This window comes from Triturus cristatus, chromosome 6 (assembly GCF_964204655.1).
Source record: "Triturus cristatus chromosome 6, aTriCri1.1, whole genome shotgun sequence".
NCBI classification, from domain to species: Eukaryota; Metazoa; Chordata; class Amphibia; order Caudata; family Salamandridae; genus Triturus; species Triturus cristatus.
The window spans coordinates 787455716-787471444 of NC_140589.1; the positions used below are offsets into that span (position 1 = coordinate 787455716).

Genomic DNA, 15729 nt, shown 5'->3' on the forward strand with positions numbered 1-15729 from the left:
GCACAAACTCCTGACTTATAATACTCAAACAACAACATGCTGTTTCTAAAAATGACACAGATTAACACCATTTGTGTACCCTAGTTGTTGCCAGGTTAAACAGAATATTTTAATTATCAGAGCAAGTGCCCTAACCCACCCCGAGAAGTAACATGCTTCATCATGAGGCTAGCTCCTTGATGGGCCGATGATTGAATGCTCAACGGGCCCCTATGTACTGGCTCTTTCCTCTCTACTTACGCTGCTGCACTTATGGCAGCCATGAGCCAACGCACACACCCCTGCACCAAAGTGCAAGGCTGCTTGCGTTGTCTGAAGGATAGTTTTGTACTTAAAGTGATCCTTTCCAGTAAAAAAGAACCCCTCTGACTTAAGGCTTTCCCCAATTTGTATTTGTGCTGTACAATGCAGTACACGAGGAGCAATGAAAACATTTCTCCTTGTTATGCTTACCTCGAGAAGGTGTTGAATGTTAGCGAAAATCCCTGTCAACAATTCTTTGTAGAAATGAATTTGCATCAAAACCCATGGGTAGGTGCAAACCCATAGGTAGGTGCATGGGAACGCCCATACACCACCCGAGGAATGCCCCTTTGAAGCAAAGTAATGCAAGGCAACACATTGCACAACTTTGCGTTACTTGGGGTTACTATCTAGTGTAAATTGAGATTTGCGCTGGATTGTAAAGCACACAAACCTTAAATCTGGTTTGTGCTAGAAAGTACCTCAAACCCAGCTCAAAGCGTTTCTACATCTGGGCCTCAGTGAACCTCTCTACAGCTTCTTTGCCTCTGCGATTATTTCTGTAATCAAGCGGAGCACAAAAGCAAATGAGGAACCGACCCAGTGTGATCCCGCCAGCGCAAAATGTGCTCTGCATGCAAGTTATATTATTGAAGAGGCCGCACAAGCATTCACGGTCCTTTGTAAGAGCAGAGTGCCCTAGGGGCCCAAAAGGATGGTGCAAACACCCGTTGCGCCCATGGGCACTTACTGTAATACAGTGACCTTGTGACCAGCTCCTATGAGGCGCGGGCTGGAGCCTTGTACCCTGGGATGGACCTGCTCAGCAGCTCCTCACATTTTGCCCATAACTGAAAACCTAACAACTACACACTCTTCCTTTCAAACCACTAAACCACTCCTCAATATTAGTCTACTGCAGGCTTCATCAATCACATGAGAAGTCTTGACGAGCTGCTGTAATGTCTACTCTCACGCCAGGCTTCCATGTCCCTCCTCCTTGAGAACTCAATCTTCGAAACTGCCTGAAAGGCTCAACAGCACATTGCATGGACAAAATACATGAGAAATAAGGGATCTTGTCATCCTGCTCTCTTGCATGCCCAGTGGTAGGGTAGAGGTCCATATGTAATCTATGTAAAGATGCACCAATTGAAGCAAAATAGAAAATGATCAGCTGTCAATGAATAATTAAGAGATTTTAGTTCAGTACCCATGTTATTCACTGTCATCATTTAAAAATGCAAAGTTATGCAAAGCAGATGTAAAACTGCTTGTGACATGTACCAAGGCCTCGGTAATTTATATATTTTCAATTCGAGTTGATTTTTGGGAGATTTTTAAAAATACTTTAGCTAGCACCGATATGTGGAAGCCCTTAGCATGTTTTGACAGATGTCGGCTCCCTTTCCGTCAAGCTTGATAGTATATCTTGTGCTAACGGTCTCCTCACTGGCGTTTCTGAAAGCATTCTCTGGAGCAATTTCATCTGTGAAAAGAAATAGTATACATTTATTGTAGAAATCATGACACGGTATACCAGCATTCGAATTTTGATAAATAGTCCCAAAACCCATTACCTCCTTTGGATACTTTGCTTTAAAGTCATCACTGAATTCTCCGTTTCGTACACGGTCCCAATCCTAAAAATAAAAAACATTTTTAAGATTGGGTAACTTTCCAATCAAAACTGTCTCATAGACTAGTCCAGGAAGTGGGATCAAATGTTGCAGAGTGAAATAATCGCACCAATGCTGACCCCATATGTATTGCGCAACTTACAGCCTAACTATATGTTTGATGTTACTTTTACCCAACTCCTGTAAGCCTAAGCCAATTTACAGAGTTAAAACAATAAATTTCTAGTTTTGTAATGATCTCTGCAGGAAGTGCATTAGCCCACTGAACTACACACAAAGGTAAATACCAGTGGCCTTTTAGCCTTACAAACTATTTACCACTAACTGAGCTCTGTCATAAAATATATCATTTTTGCGTCCATCATGGTAAAATCACGGAAATTCTGCTGTTATTCAGATTTAGATTGCTCCACACCTGTACATTCTGATCATATTTGCATCTAAAAGACTATCACATTTAAGGCAATCCATGATCTGTGATGAGTTAAGTAATACAATTAAAAACATACATCATACAGGTAGAGAAAAACAAGTGAATACTCAGGCAGTTATATTTAGGCAAGTTGCTGACTGTCCCTTACTGCATATTCAAAAAGTATTTATTTCTACAAAAATAAGTGTTGGGCAAGAACAAGTTATAGACCTACAACAACAGTTTTCAAAAATTGATACCTTCAAATGGTGATGCAGACAAGTACCCTGATGCCCAGAGGAGTGGGAGGGGGGGGGGGGCTTGACACTGATTTAATGCCATATATATATAGATGTTTTTCTGTAATGCTGATCTTGGAAGCCCATGAGCAAAATACTCTATTGGTGTGTGCATATGGAGATTTTGGGCCTTATTTTTAGTTTAGCTGATCGGACACTTTGTCAAACGTGGTGGCTTTACCATTCAGAAATATTACAAGTACCATAGGCTTTAATGCATTTGTAATACAATGGACATCCCATCCACTACATTTGTGATGAAGTATCCCATCCACCAAACTGTAAATAAGGCCTTTAGTATTGGAAAAGCCTACCGATTATGAATCTCTCGGAGCTTAGCTTTTAATCTCAATTGAGGACATAGAGCCAGTGGTTGCTTCCATCGTGCTGCTGTAGCAGGGGAAACATCCTGTGTGAAGAAAAACGTATTGCCAGACCACTGAAGATTTCCAACTTTGTTTGCTGCTGAGAGGACTTGCGTAAGCTCTGTGAATTGGAGATATAGGATAATGGACGTAAATTTGAGGAGATGGAAGATGATGAGTCCATTGGATAGTTAAAGAAGGCGTATCAGGTAAGTTCACAATTGTAGGTATTTGCAAGAAAGTAATCATGTTGGAGCCCTCTAAACCTTCTGCACATCAAAGAGTCTGAGGTTGTTCCTTCTGTTCCTATTTTCCAAGTTTTCTATCACTCAATTAAGCTGATCAAAGTTTTTTACCATTTGAGTCACATCAGGGATAGAATCCTCAATATTGCTCATCCGTTGTTCAAGCATACCTATCCTTTTATCGTGGGAGGACCATTAGTCCTCAGTTCATTGCAAGGAGGCATTTGTGTCAACTATAAATGGTTTAAGGGTTCTAATTTCTTCCTTAACATCCACCAGAGTCAAAGGGGGAGGTGATTTAGGAGGAGAATCAGGATCTTTTTTAGGTCGCTCGACGGACAGAATTAGTGGACATCTCTGAGATAGCTCCAGAGGCCTTAGAAGAAGACAAGCACTCCCTCCCATGTTCCGAAACACCCTCCATGTGTTCTGATTCTAAGGAAGGTGTAATGGTAGAGACTAGAGTAGGTTATTGAAAATGGATATTATTCACAGATTTCAAAGGAGAACGAGATTTCTTGCCACCTTGCAATTTGTGAGGTCTCCCCATGCAAAAGTTCAAAATAAATCTGATGATATGAGGGGAGAACCAATAGAGCAGCAATGACCAGGATGGTATGTCATGAAAATAAATGAAAATATCAACAAAGGAAACTATGCAGCAAACTATGGTATCTGCATAGCATGAAACTATACTCAACAGTAGCAGGCGTAGTAAAGTAGTAAGAAAGTCAGTCACATCTTCAGAGAGTAAGGTTAAAATTGCATTGAGCGGTTAATAAAATGCCCTCATATATTTAGTAATTATGCAAGGGACCAAAGAGGATGAAGATATAAACATTAATTGAAGTCCATGAGAGAAAACAATAGCCATGAAATAATGCTGAAAGAAGGAAAACAGCCATCTGTCCACGAAGGCACCCAAGCTTCGACGGCCCAGACATCAAAAGGCTCAGGTAGCAAAAGGCATAATCTGCCTTTTTCCCTCATAGACACCGGAGCCGCTGGAAAGCTCTAAAGAGCAGTGGCCATCTTGTTTGGCATCTAGCCATGCTTTCTGAAGCAAACCTTTTAAGAAAGCATTCAGCTCATTTAGGGGCATATTCACAAGGAAAGTGGCGAAGCGTGACTTTGAGCCAAGAAGGCTAACAACATGCTCCATCACTTTAGAAACGCAGGGCTGCACCATATTTAGATGAATATGGTGCAGCCCTGCATTTCCCCTGCACTGGCGCTAAATTTAGCAGCCTATTGCCAACGCAGAGACCCTTGCACCATAGTGCAAGTGTGTCTGCGTTGAAGGGGTGTGATTGTTTATGTGCAGGAAGGTGTCCCTTCCTGTACATAAACATTCAAAGGCGTTTTGCTGTTTCCATGTGTGCTGCACAACGCAGAACACAAGGAAACAGCAAAAATGAGGAGAAATTAAATATTTCTCCTCATTTTGCCAGGGTAAGACCAGGTTTTCCCTGGTCTTAATTTTGGCACTGCCCCATATTTATGCTACCTTTGTAAATATGGGGCAGCGTCACAATCAATGGGTATTCCGATGAAACGCCCACAGCAACACCCACTGCCCTTCCCTTTCACCCTAAGTATAGCGTGAAAGGGTGCCTTATTTACAAGGTAGTGTTATGCCACGTTAAGTGGCTTAACACTGCCTTGTAAAGAAGTCAAAGCCCGTATCGCCACTACAACGTCTTTAAAAGTGACAGTGTGGTGGTGATGAACGAGTTACTTACCTTCGGTAACAATGTATCTGGTAGAAGACATAATCTAGCTGCAGATTCCTTAACTTAGAATATCCCCAGGCGTCAGACTGCATCCGGAAAAGATTCCGCAGCAGCACCTCCGCCCTGACGTCGTCCACGGACATGTGTCAGTGGAGCCATATATGCCCCTCCTGGCGCACTGACGTCAGTTTTCATCAGAGAAACTTTTCCGCATCAGAGCGTGGAGCAATCACCAAAAAACTGTGAGAATATGGGAACAGTGTACAAAAATGAAGAAAAAATTGAATAAATTGACAGGTGAGACAGAGCAGTGCTCTGAAGAGCCACCCCGCAAGAGCGAATGCTCAATCAACATTAAAGGAAGACAAGGATGTGGAAAAACAGCCTGGCAGAGGATAGAAAGTCCGCATCCAGAAAGTAAAACTGTGAAGGAGAACAAGTTCGGAACACAAGATTAAGGAGAGGTCACCAGAAGACGTCACCAGAAAGAGACGTCGCAACCCCAATACAATACCCATAAATGTACAGAGCCAATAGATCTGAAGTAAAAGGCCGCAGGGGTGGCAAAGACCACAAGGCAAAGGAGAAGAGGAGAGCGGGATGGTGGGAAAAAGCGTGAATAGATTTCACACCGTACAATCCAGGCCGAGGGCTGGAATGAACACATAATCTATCAACATACCTTCTAACGTTGAGAATGGGCGGAATGGAGCAGAGAAACAGAACAAAGCAGTCCTGAAGCGGAGCGTGAACAGCCCAGAAGCGCAGAACAGCAAGAAGATAACGGCCCCAAAAAGGGGCATCAAACAAACCAGACAATACATAAGAGCTGGCGGAACAAGCAAACCGGGCGAAGAATCATGGACACCGCATGAAGAAAAGAGCCTGCACGGATCCGCCTGGTAAGGACACATAGCCGATATAGAGCAGGAGGAAAAACATTAAAACCATGGAAACGTGACCTAACAAGAGTCTAGAGTATGCTGAAATTACTTGCAGTCATGTGGAAACTGAGTAGGACAATGTCCAAAGCAGTAAGTCACCCATGCCCCTTGCCAGAGAGGAACAACAGTCCCCTGCAAGACAGAGTAGGGGAAGAAAAATAGTTACGACAGTGGAAAAAGTGAGAACAAATGTAATACCCCAAGAAGCGAGTATTCCAAGGAAAACACACCCCTTTGAGAGTGCACAGCATGAACCAAAGCAAAGCATGGAAACCCCTGTACAGAAACAGCAGGGATTATGGAAACCGCTGTAGGATTAGTGGTCAGAAGGAGGCCATGACCACGCACAGCAGAGAACATCTGTTAATCCACTACCTTGGAGGACAAACCCAGAAGTGGCTGTTCGTCCAAGGTGCACCAATAAGCAAGCCGCACAGCGGCAAATAGGGTGTCAGTTGTGAAAAAAATGTGACAATAAGGTGTCCCGCCAGGCGTGCGAGATAGACACCGCACAGCATGGAACCTATGCCAGGTTCCGATGCCCCACAGACGGATCAACCCAGACATGCAATAGAGCAATGCTGTACAAGGATCACTGTAGGAATAAACAAGTGGCACCCAGCCGGACGCCCACGGGGAGACTCCATAGGAGCGGGCAAAGGCAGAACCTAATGCCAGCAAATACCCCACATCGGGTAAGGCTAATCCCCGGTAGAGGTGTCCTCTTGGGCTAAGCACACAGTCACAGGACTGAAAAACAAGAGAAACAGCCTACGACTGTACGGAACGAACATAGAAATGGCTAACTAGCCATGAACAGGCATAGAATATGGCACCAAGATTTACTGCAGCCCGGACAAGATACGGGAGGTGGTCAAAAAGATCAACCCCATTGAACGACAGATCTCTGAGGGCATCCCGAATATGATCAGGGAAGCGACTGTCGCGCAGCCAAGCATGGCGGCGTAAAGCCACAGCGCGAGCAAGGACCCGTCCCATAGTCAGTTGCATCAAGGGAAGACCGAAGGGAGAATTGGGCCATGCTCCTGCCATGCAGCAGAAGACAAAGCAAAATTGTCCGTGGCCCTTCTGAAACAGAAGGGAAAAGGTTTGCAACTGAGTCCCAAAGAGCTGAGGATGCGCGTGCAAACACACAGGCCGGATTTAAAGCCTGGGCACCTGTGCTGGCAGAGGCGAAAAGCCGGCGACCACAATCATCCAGCCACCTAGACTCCCTGGTATGAGGTAACAATGGCAATGTGGGTGAAGACTGTAAATTAAAAGCTGCCTGAACAACTAGGCCCTGAGCTGTTGGGTGAAGAGACAGGCAAAGAGGATTAACCGGAGCAGGGCGGTGCCTACGAGCAATAGCCCGATCAACAGGGTCACCAGAAGAGAGTCTGGACCAAGTGCCACACGGGATGTCAAATAAAGAGTCCCCAAAGGGTAGCAAAGGCTCTACCTCGATAGGCTCCAAATGGAGCAGATCCAATAAAGGATCGGAAAGTAGAAGCACCATAGGAGGCTGAAAGCCGAGTACAGCAGCCACCCCAAGAATAGCGTGCGTGAAGGCAGCACTGGATTCAGTCGGTAGGAGACGGTTGAAGACTAATCCTGCCAGTAGACATTAGGGGTGGAGAAGCCAGAGACTGACCCGAAGGCCAGGCAACAATGGGTACTTGCACCATGGGCCCTTGATCTGGGGAGTCCAGGGAAGCATCATGTTGTAAAGGAGGAGGCGTAATAGCTAGTACCAGCGTCGACCGACACTGTGCAGGAGACCTATCGCTGCCCGAAGAGTCGGGAGGAGCAACAACCTCAACCAAGGGAAGAGGAATCGACGTCGGTACCGGCGTCGATCGACGCCACGTCGGAGTCGCCTGGACGTCGACAACCTCCAGAGGGGATTCGACCTGGATGCCGTCCGACGTCGATCCCATCGCAAAATGTGCACGTTTGGGCAAGCCGGGCAACGAGCTGGGCGTAGGGCCGGGCGTCGGGGCAGGGTCCGCCTCCGACATCGACGCAGGAAGCTGCTCAGGGCAATGCAAAGACTGATGGGGTGGGCTGGACGGGCGACTGGGAGGACCCACTGGGCCGTGTCCCGTTGGCGCTGTAACGGCTCCGGAACCGGAGTCTATGCACACAGCCAGTGCCGGGTAAGAATCTGCCGGCGATGACCCAACATGTGTCCTCCACCTCTTTGGGGCCTGAAGGAGCTCCAGGGAGAGGGGGTGACCTAAAGTAAGACTGGAGTGCTTCAGAATAAGCCTCCATTTGAGCACGCGTCGCTCCAACTCCTGGAAAGGGGGGGTATGGAGGAAGCGACTGCCGGGCGCCCTTACCTGGCATAGAGAGTGCTTGCGCTTACCTGCCTTCGAACGACGGTCGCGGGAACTACCTCTGGAACGGGCCCGATCCTGAGAGGGAGAGCGGCGACGCAAAGTACCTGGACCGGACAGCCGTGCGGCCAGTAGTTTCATACGACGCTCTCTCAGGGACTTGGGCTTCATCTTCTGACAGGCGTCGCACTCCTTGGAGTCATGGTGCACGCCGAGGCACCACATACAGATGAGGTACGGGTCAGTGCCAGACATCTGATGCGCACAGGCTTCACAAGCCTTAAAGCGGGAAGGTATGCACACTGTTCCCATGACACCAACGGTATCGAGAACGCCCAAAGGAACTACTGGGTTTCCAGGATCTGCGCTAGGACGCGGAAAAGAAGAAAATTGACGTCAGCGTGCCGGGAGGGGCATATATGGCTCCGCTGACATCATGTCTGTGGACGACATCAGGGCGGCACCGCCCCCCGGCGCACAGAGGTGCTGCTGTGGAAAATTTTCTGGATCCAGTCTGACGCCTGGGGATATTCTACGTTAAGGAATCTGCAGCTAGATGTCTCTATCAGATAGGGGCTTGTTAATATGCCCCTTAATATTGTTGGAGTGGAAGTGATAAGAATTGAAACAGAACTGCCAGCTTTGTAAGCTGAAGTATACATCTTGAGAATTTATTTTTTGCCAAGGCTCTTGAATTGAATGATAGAGTTCCTTCAATAGCAGCCATATGCTTGGGTGAATATTTTATTGATAAGCGATTAAGGCTCAACATCATTAAATGATGTAAAAGTGAAGCATTGGTATAAGTATAGAACTGTTCATTAACAGGGAATTTGCACTTGCTCTCAGGAGAGACATATAAAAAGCAAAGGTTGACATGAACCCTTTTGCTAGCGACTTACACTATCAATCTAACAAATCCTAAAACAAACTAAAAACGTTACCTTTCACTTGTACAACTGCACTGGATAAAAGGCAAAAGTATTCAAAACCACTATTTAAGCTAGCTGGCATAAGGACCATGGCTAATGCCTTTATTTACTCGTGACATAGCAAAGGCTGCTGTAGGTGTAGCACTATATTTTTAGTTAGTATATCCTAATTAAAAAGGCATATATATTTTTTATGGTAAGAACAGAGCTCAATCGAATAATATAAGTGTATTGTAAATAAGTTCAAGTATAATTTTAATTTGTTAGGTGATGCTAATTTGTTAGGTGAATAAAATCTGTGTATGTTTATCCTACTGCTATTAATATGCATACATTTTATATTGTAAAAGGATTTAACTAAGTTAACAATAAAAGCAATTTTAACTGGTTCACACAGCTGCATATTTCCCTTATGCAAAGCAAGGATCTGAATCTGGATGCCACTCAACAGCTAATAATACATGAAGACCTCAAATAATAGGATAAATATCATGATGTGCTGAAAAAGCACTGGACCTCACTGCCTCCCTCCCAAAGCATGGGGTAGCAAAACAAGGACAATGGTAATGAGACTTTGTCCAAGCTTTTGAGCTATGGTATATATCATGGCCACCCATGCCACTATAGTTGAGGTCTCAATGCTATCATTGTTGTGTATGTAACCTTTTGACTGCTCTTTTACCATCCATTACTTCTCTCATGCACAGACGTGCTAACAACTGTGAAGAAGTGTTATGCTGAATCTGCTGTACTCATGTTCAGGTCCCCCTCCAAACTCTTACCTCAACTTTCCTTGACTTTTTGATCTGCTGCTCCAAAGCTGGACCTCCCCCTTTTTCTGGTGCTAGACCCAAACTGATTGTATTTATTTGGCTTTATCCTCTTGGCCAGCCACATGTCTTCCCTCCATACCCTGAATATGTCACTTACATTCATCTTATATTACTGACCTGTACTAAATTTGGGATTTAACCGCTAAATAAGAAACAGCGCCTCTTAAAATCAGATATGGTGTTACAAGCAAATACAAGGATAATTGAATGGTAGAATATTGCGATTAAGAAAGGAATAGATCTGAAAGTAGATCTACATTCGAAACATGAAAGGAACACAATGTCAAGTTATCAGAAAAAGTATTACCTATACCCATGGTTGATGAACTTTGACTTAACTGCAGGGGACTGGCAGATTGGCATGGACCGAGGACCCAAAGAAAAAACAGCATTATCCACACCTGATGGGTATTATCAGTTCACTGTTATGCCCTTTGGTGTAAAGAATGCCCTGCCACCTTCCAAAGGATGGCAAATCAAGTCCTTGATGGGTTGGAGAACTTTAATGCAGCATATCTTGATGATATTGCTGTCTTCCACTCCCCCTGGCAGGATCACCTGGTCCACCTGAGGAAGGTTTTATAGGCCCTGCAATCTTCAGGCCTAATTATCAAGGCATTCAAGTGTCAGCCTGCCAGACAGGACAGGGTACTGTTGTATACTTGGACCCCTTGTAGGTGGAGGCCAAGTGCAACCATTACAACCCACGAACCAGACAATTCTGGACTGGGAAGCTCCAACCACCCAGATCCACCCACAGCTTGACTGGGCATTACAGGAGGTTTGTGAACGGGTATGTTGTGCAAACTGATCCCTCTGAGCTAGAGATAGGAGCGGTCTTATCCCAGACCAATGATGATGGTCAAGACCAGCCTGTTGCTTTTATAAGCAGGAGGTTACTCCCCAAGGAACAGCATTGGAGTGCCTTTGAGAGGGAGGCCTTTGCTGTGGTTTGGTCCCTGAAGAATGTGAGACCATACTCGTTTGATACTCACTTCCTTATCCAAACTGACCACAGACCTCGCAGATAGCTAATGCAGATGAAAGGTGAGGACACAAAACCTTTGAGGCGGTCCAGCTCCCTGGACTTTACAGTGGAACACAGAACTGGGACTGCCCATGCCAATGCAGATGGACTTTACAGGTTCTTCCACTTAGACAATGAAGAATCTCTTGGGAAAGGTTAGTCTCATCCTCTTTCGTTTGGTGGGGGGGGGTGTAGGAAAGTACCTCCTATTGCATGGTTACCACCCACTTTTTCCTGATATCTGATGCACTTTGACTGAGTATACACTGGATCCCTGCTAATCAGGTTCCCAGTGCCTGTGTTCTTTTCCAAAACTGTACCTGTGATTCCACAATTGGCACACCTCTGGCTCGCTTGAAAGCTCCTTGTGAAAGGTGCCAGTGGTACCAAGGGCCTTGTGACCAGAGAGGTTCTCTAAGGTCTGCAGCATGTGTTGCACCACCCTCAGAGACCCCTCACTAAATACATACACACTGCCATTGCAGACTGTGTGTTTTGGTGCAGACAAAACTTCAGAGTCGACATGGCACACCAAACACGGCCTGTGGCATAGGTAGGTTACCCCTCTAGCAGGCCTCACAGCCCTAAGGCAGGGTGCACTATACCGTAGGTCAGGGCACAGCTTCATGAGCAATGTGCCCCTACAGTGTCTGTGCCATTCCCAGACATTGGAAGTGCAGTGGAGCCATATTGAGTAAAGGGGCTGGGAGTCTGTCATTATGAACTCCACCGCTCCATGATGGCTTTACTGAATGCTAAGGACTTTGGTATCAAACTCCTCATCATAATAAACCCACCAGTATTGGATTTATTACAAAATGCACTCAGAGCACATCTTAGAGATGCCTCTTGAAAAACGACCAACTCCCTTGTGCCCAGCTGACTGGTCTGCACCAGCCTGCCACACACAGACATGTTTCTGACCCCCTGAGGTGGGAGCTCCTGTGGGTCAGGGACAAATGCTGCTTGGGTTGGAGGAGCTTCACATCTACCCCCAAGCAGGAACAGCATTCAGGGTGGTGAGCCTCAAAGGCTTCCTGCCCTTCGATATGCTAGCCAGGGCCTTTTCAGCTAGTGGAGATGCCCCCCCTTGACCAAGCCCCACTTTTGGTGGCAAGATCAGCGGGAAAATTAGTAGTCAGAAGAGGTGTGTCTATTCACTCTGCCAGGACCACCCCTAAGGTGCCCTGGACCGAGGCGACCCCCTCCTTAGGAAATCCTCCATCTTGAATGGAAGGATTTGACCCAATTAGGTTAGGGAGATGCCCCCTCCCCAAAGGTAGGGGCCATTTTAAGGATGTAGTCACCCTAAAGGCAAGTTGCCCATTGGCTACCATCTGCCAGTGCCTGTAACACCTCTAAATTTGGTATTCAGGGGCACCCCTGAACCTTGATCCTCTGATTCCTGCAGCCTATGAAGAAGATGGACAAAGATGACGCTGTGCAGCAAAGCAAGAATATGCCTACTGCCTTGGCCCCAGCCCAACAGGCCTGTCTCCTGCTTCTTGAGCCTGCAACTTCCAAGAACCTGAAGAAGACTGCCACTCTTCAATAAAGACCAGATCTACCGAGGACAGCAGCCCTGTCCAGAAAAACTCCATCTTCAAGGATTCCGGATCCAGGTGGATATGTGACCACTGCCCATTCTGCACCCGACGATCACTGACTGAGTTTGAGTGGCTCACCTGTCCTGTGAAGACTCTCCAGCAATCTTGACCTCATCTCCATCAGTGGCTGACCTCTCCTGGACCCCATGAAGTCGCCTGCAGCCTCAGTACGAAGGGTCCCCCTGAACCGGACCAGCTCCAACCCCGATCTGATACCAAAAAGTAACCCTGCATCCTCAACCTTCCCACATTGGGGAGCTCAACTGACGGTGCCTTGACCTGCCCCAGACCTCCAACTTACCTGTCCATCTGGTGGTCACCTTCAACCACCCTCCTGGTCCGATTCTGCAGACTCTTTGTGCGACTGACAACCTCCATTGAAATGCATTGGGTTGCCAGATGCTGATTTTGCACCCTGCACCCGGCCGCTCCTGTGCCGCTGGTGTTGTAGCTTTAGTGCTATTTTGTGGCCCCCTCCTGTGCTGATCCTAACCCTCCAGGGAAGGTGCCCTGACACTGCGGGTACTAACATCACTTACTTATATTTTACCTAACCTTTCTGGTATCCAAGTGCAAGCAAGGTCCATGCAACAGTTCTTTGGTACATGTTTTATGAATAGGATTTTTTTAAACTGCATGACCTTTGAAATTGCCACCAGGAAATTTTATTTCATGTTTCAGAGTCCCACAGGTGTAAGCACCTCCCATCTTTCTCCAATTATCTTTGTTTTATTTGTAGACAAATAAAATACAGTGAGAAGCCGGTACATCTTGGATCTTGACGCGGAATGCCAATTAAATCTGGACCTTCATTGTGCTTGACAGAGCTAATGGATGGCTTTCTATCATACCCAGAGGACCTTATGAATCAATTCTGGAAGTATGTACCCTACGTCGGCCTGGTAATATATAATCGTGCCAGGAAAGCCCACTAGCACACTCATTTCATGATTATGATTTATTTGGAGTTGCCCTTGCTTCCTTTTTAGAAGCTAAAATGAAGAGGGAATTTTTCTAGTTGGAGCCCAAAGTGCTCAGGTGATCGTTACCCTCTCCTTTTTCATGAAAAGGACGTAACATTACTAGTATCTTTATATATACTATATCCATTCCAATCTATTGTAGTTTTTATATAGAATTAACTGGGTGCCAAGATATACGATTTTATAGAAACAAGCCATACAGAAGTGAATTCTACCTTATAGCGGTTGCCACTGGAGCTTTATTATGCTCTAATTTCTTATTGCCTTTAACAATGCTAGCAGCTTTATGAAGTATAGCTTTCAGAAGTGCTATGGCTGATTTGAGCAAATCGCACAGCAGTCTGTTAACTTCATATAGATTAAAAAGAACCACTGCTTCAACAGCTGGTGTGAAACTTGTGAGAGGAACAGAAGGGTTAAGGTTTCTTAGAAAATGGAGATGGATGGATCTAGTTTTGTGAATTTTGCAGATATGATGCGTCATACTATGTTTCTGGTCAATTATGTAACTGATAGAGGGAAGGTACCAACCTCTGCAAGAACTCCATGCCATTCTTAAACAGTACACAAAGCATCTTTGGAGTGCATGAGAAAGAATTCAGAATTTATAGGATTTAATTTTAAGTAGCATGAGACCCAAAAAAATTATGGTATTTTCTAGTAGGATTCTTAGGTATAGAATGCTAGTGTGATAGGAGACTTTGAGGCATAGTTTTGTAACATCTGAATACTGGCAACAACTGTCATGTTGCCATGCAACATTAGGCTTGGTAGCTCCATCGAGAAGTTAAATGAGGACGGTGTAGAGAATTGAGCCTGAGGGAACACCACATTTATTTAGAAGAGAAGGAATGCGGAAGAGATTCATTTTATAAACTGAGCCTTAGATGGAACCAAGGAAAATAACCATTTCAGCACTTGACTCTCAATCCTCATTCTGGATGAAAGGATATTTAATATGATCCTAAGGTTGATGGTGTTGAATGTTGATGAAAGATACAGTACTAACTGGAGACAGAAATGTTCTTCATTCAGTATATTTAGAGTATTGTTAAGAATTTGAAGGATTGCTCTCCCTGTGTTGCATTTGGGGTGAAATTCAGATTGAAAAGAGTGAAGTAGGTTGTTTTTGGTAGTGATGTTCAAAAGTTGTATAGAAAAATCTTTTTCAATGGTTTTTACAAGGGAAGAATGTTTGGAAACTGGCCTTAGGTTTTGGACGATTGCCAGGTTATGGTTTTGTTCCTAAGCAGGAAGGGTTTGTAGTCAGTTTTAGGTTGAATAGAAATGTACTTTTTTCAAAGGAATACATGCAGATTGTCAGAATGGGGTGCAGAGGGCTAAAGCTTAGGGGCATGCTTTATAATGTTTCCCCGAATAAGATTGTTACCGTAACAGTTTAATGGAAGTGATGATCTGTAAGAGAGAGTGGGTATCCCGTGGTTTTAAGAATGACCATTTTGTGATCTTCCTTCTTGAAATGGTAAAGGAGTAGAAGGTATTCTTTTTAAATTCTTTGTGTATGAATTATTATTAGTTTCTAAGACAAGCAGATAACCATGTGTGAGGCGAGTGTAGCTAAGCTTCAAATTTTAGGCTTTTTTTGGATGGAGGCAATAACTATTAGTCAGAAAGAATATTCTTGGGTGGTTTGAAGTATTGCTCATTGGTTTCTTGAAATCTCTATAGTTTTAAGTGCTGGTTATAGAGACTGCATAAACTGTTCTTCACCATAAACGCGGGCATGTGTCACCTTGACATTGAGTAATGTTTATGGTTAGTATGACCAGTTTCACTTTACCAGCTGAGCTAGCTCTCAACAAAATGTGTCTTGAAGACTGACAATACTACCTGATTAGTTCCAGTTTCCATAAGGATGCTCAGAAATCACTACTTTCTTCTTTTAAGCTTATGCTGGAAAATAATTATTTTCCTGCCATTTAGCTTGAGCAGCCCTAAGTTTGGTTTTAAAGTGATCAAGTTTGTAATTATATCATCAGTGTCGGGTCTTCCTTTTTCATTGGCTCTGAATGCTTTAAGTGCCACTAGCTCTTCTGCAATGGGAGGCTGAAAGGTGTTGCAGAAACATACAAATGCTTAACCTGAGAGAAGAGGGGCATTCTT

The 15729-nt window shown here is 44.9% G+C and overlaps 1 protein-coding gene across 1 annotated transcript in view; it reads right to left on the reverse strand.

The window, feature by feature from the left end:
* Positions 1–1500: 1500 nt before the first annotated feature.
* The window catches only part of LOC146817879 (interferon-induced, double-stranded RNA-activated protein kinase-like), a 512572-nt gene continuing 498343 nt past the window's right edge, over positions 1501–15729 (reverse strand). Inside the window, exons 16-17 of the mRNA XM_085611365.1 lie at positions 1824–1886; positions 1501–1732 (exon numbers count right to left, since the gene is read on the reverse strand). Coding sequence (XP_085467491.1) covers positions 1622–1732; positions 1824–1886 — 174 coding nt within the window. The 3' untranslated portion in view covers positions 1501–1621. The remainder of the gene's footprint in view (positions 1733–1823; positions 1887–15729) is intronic.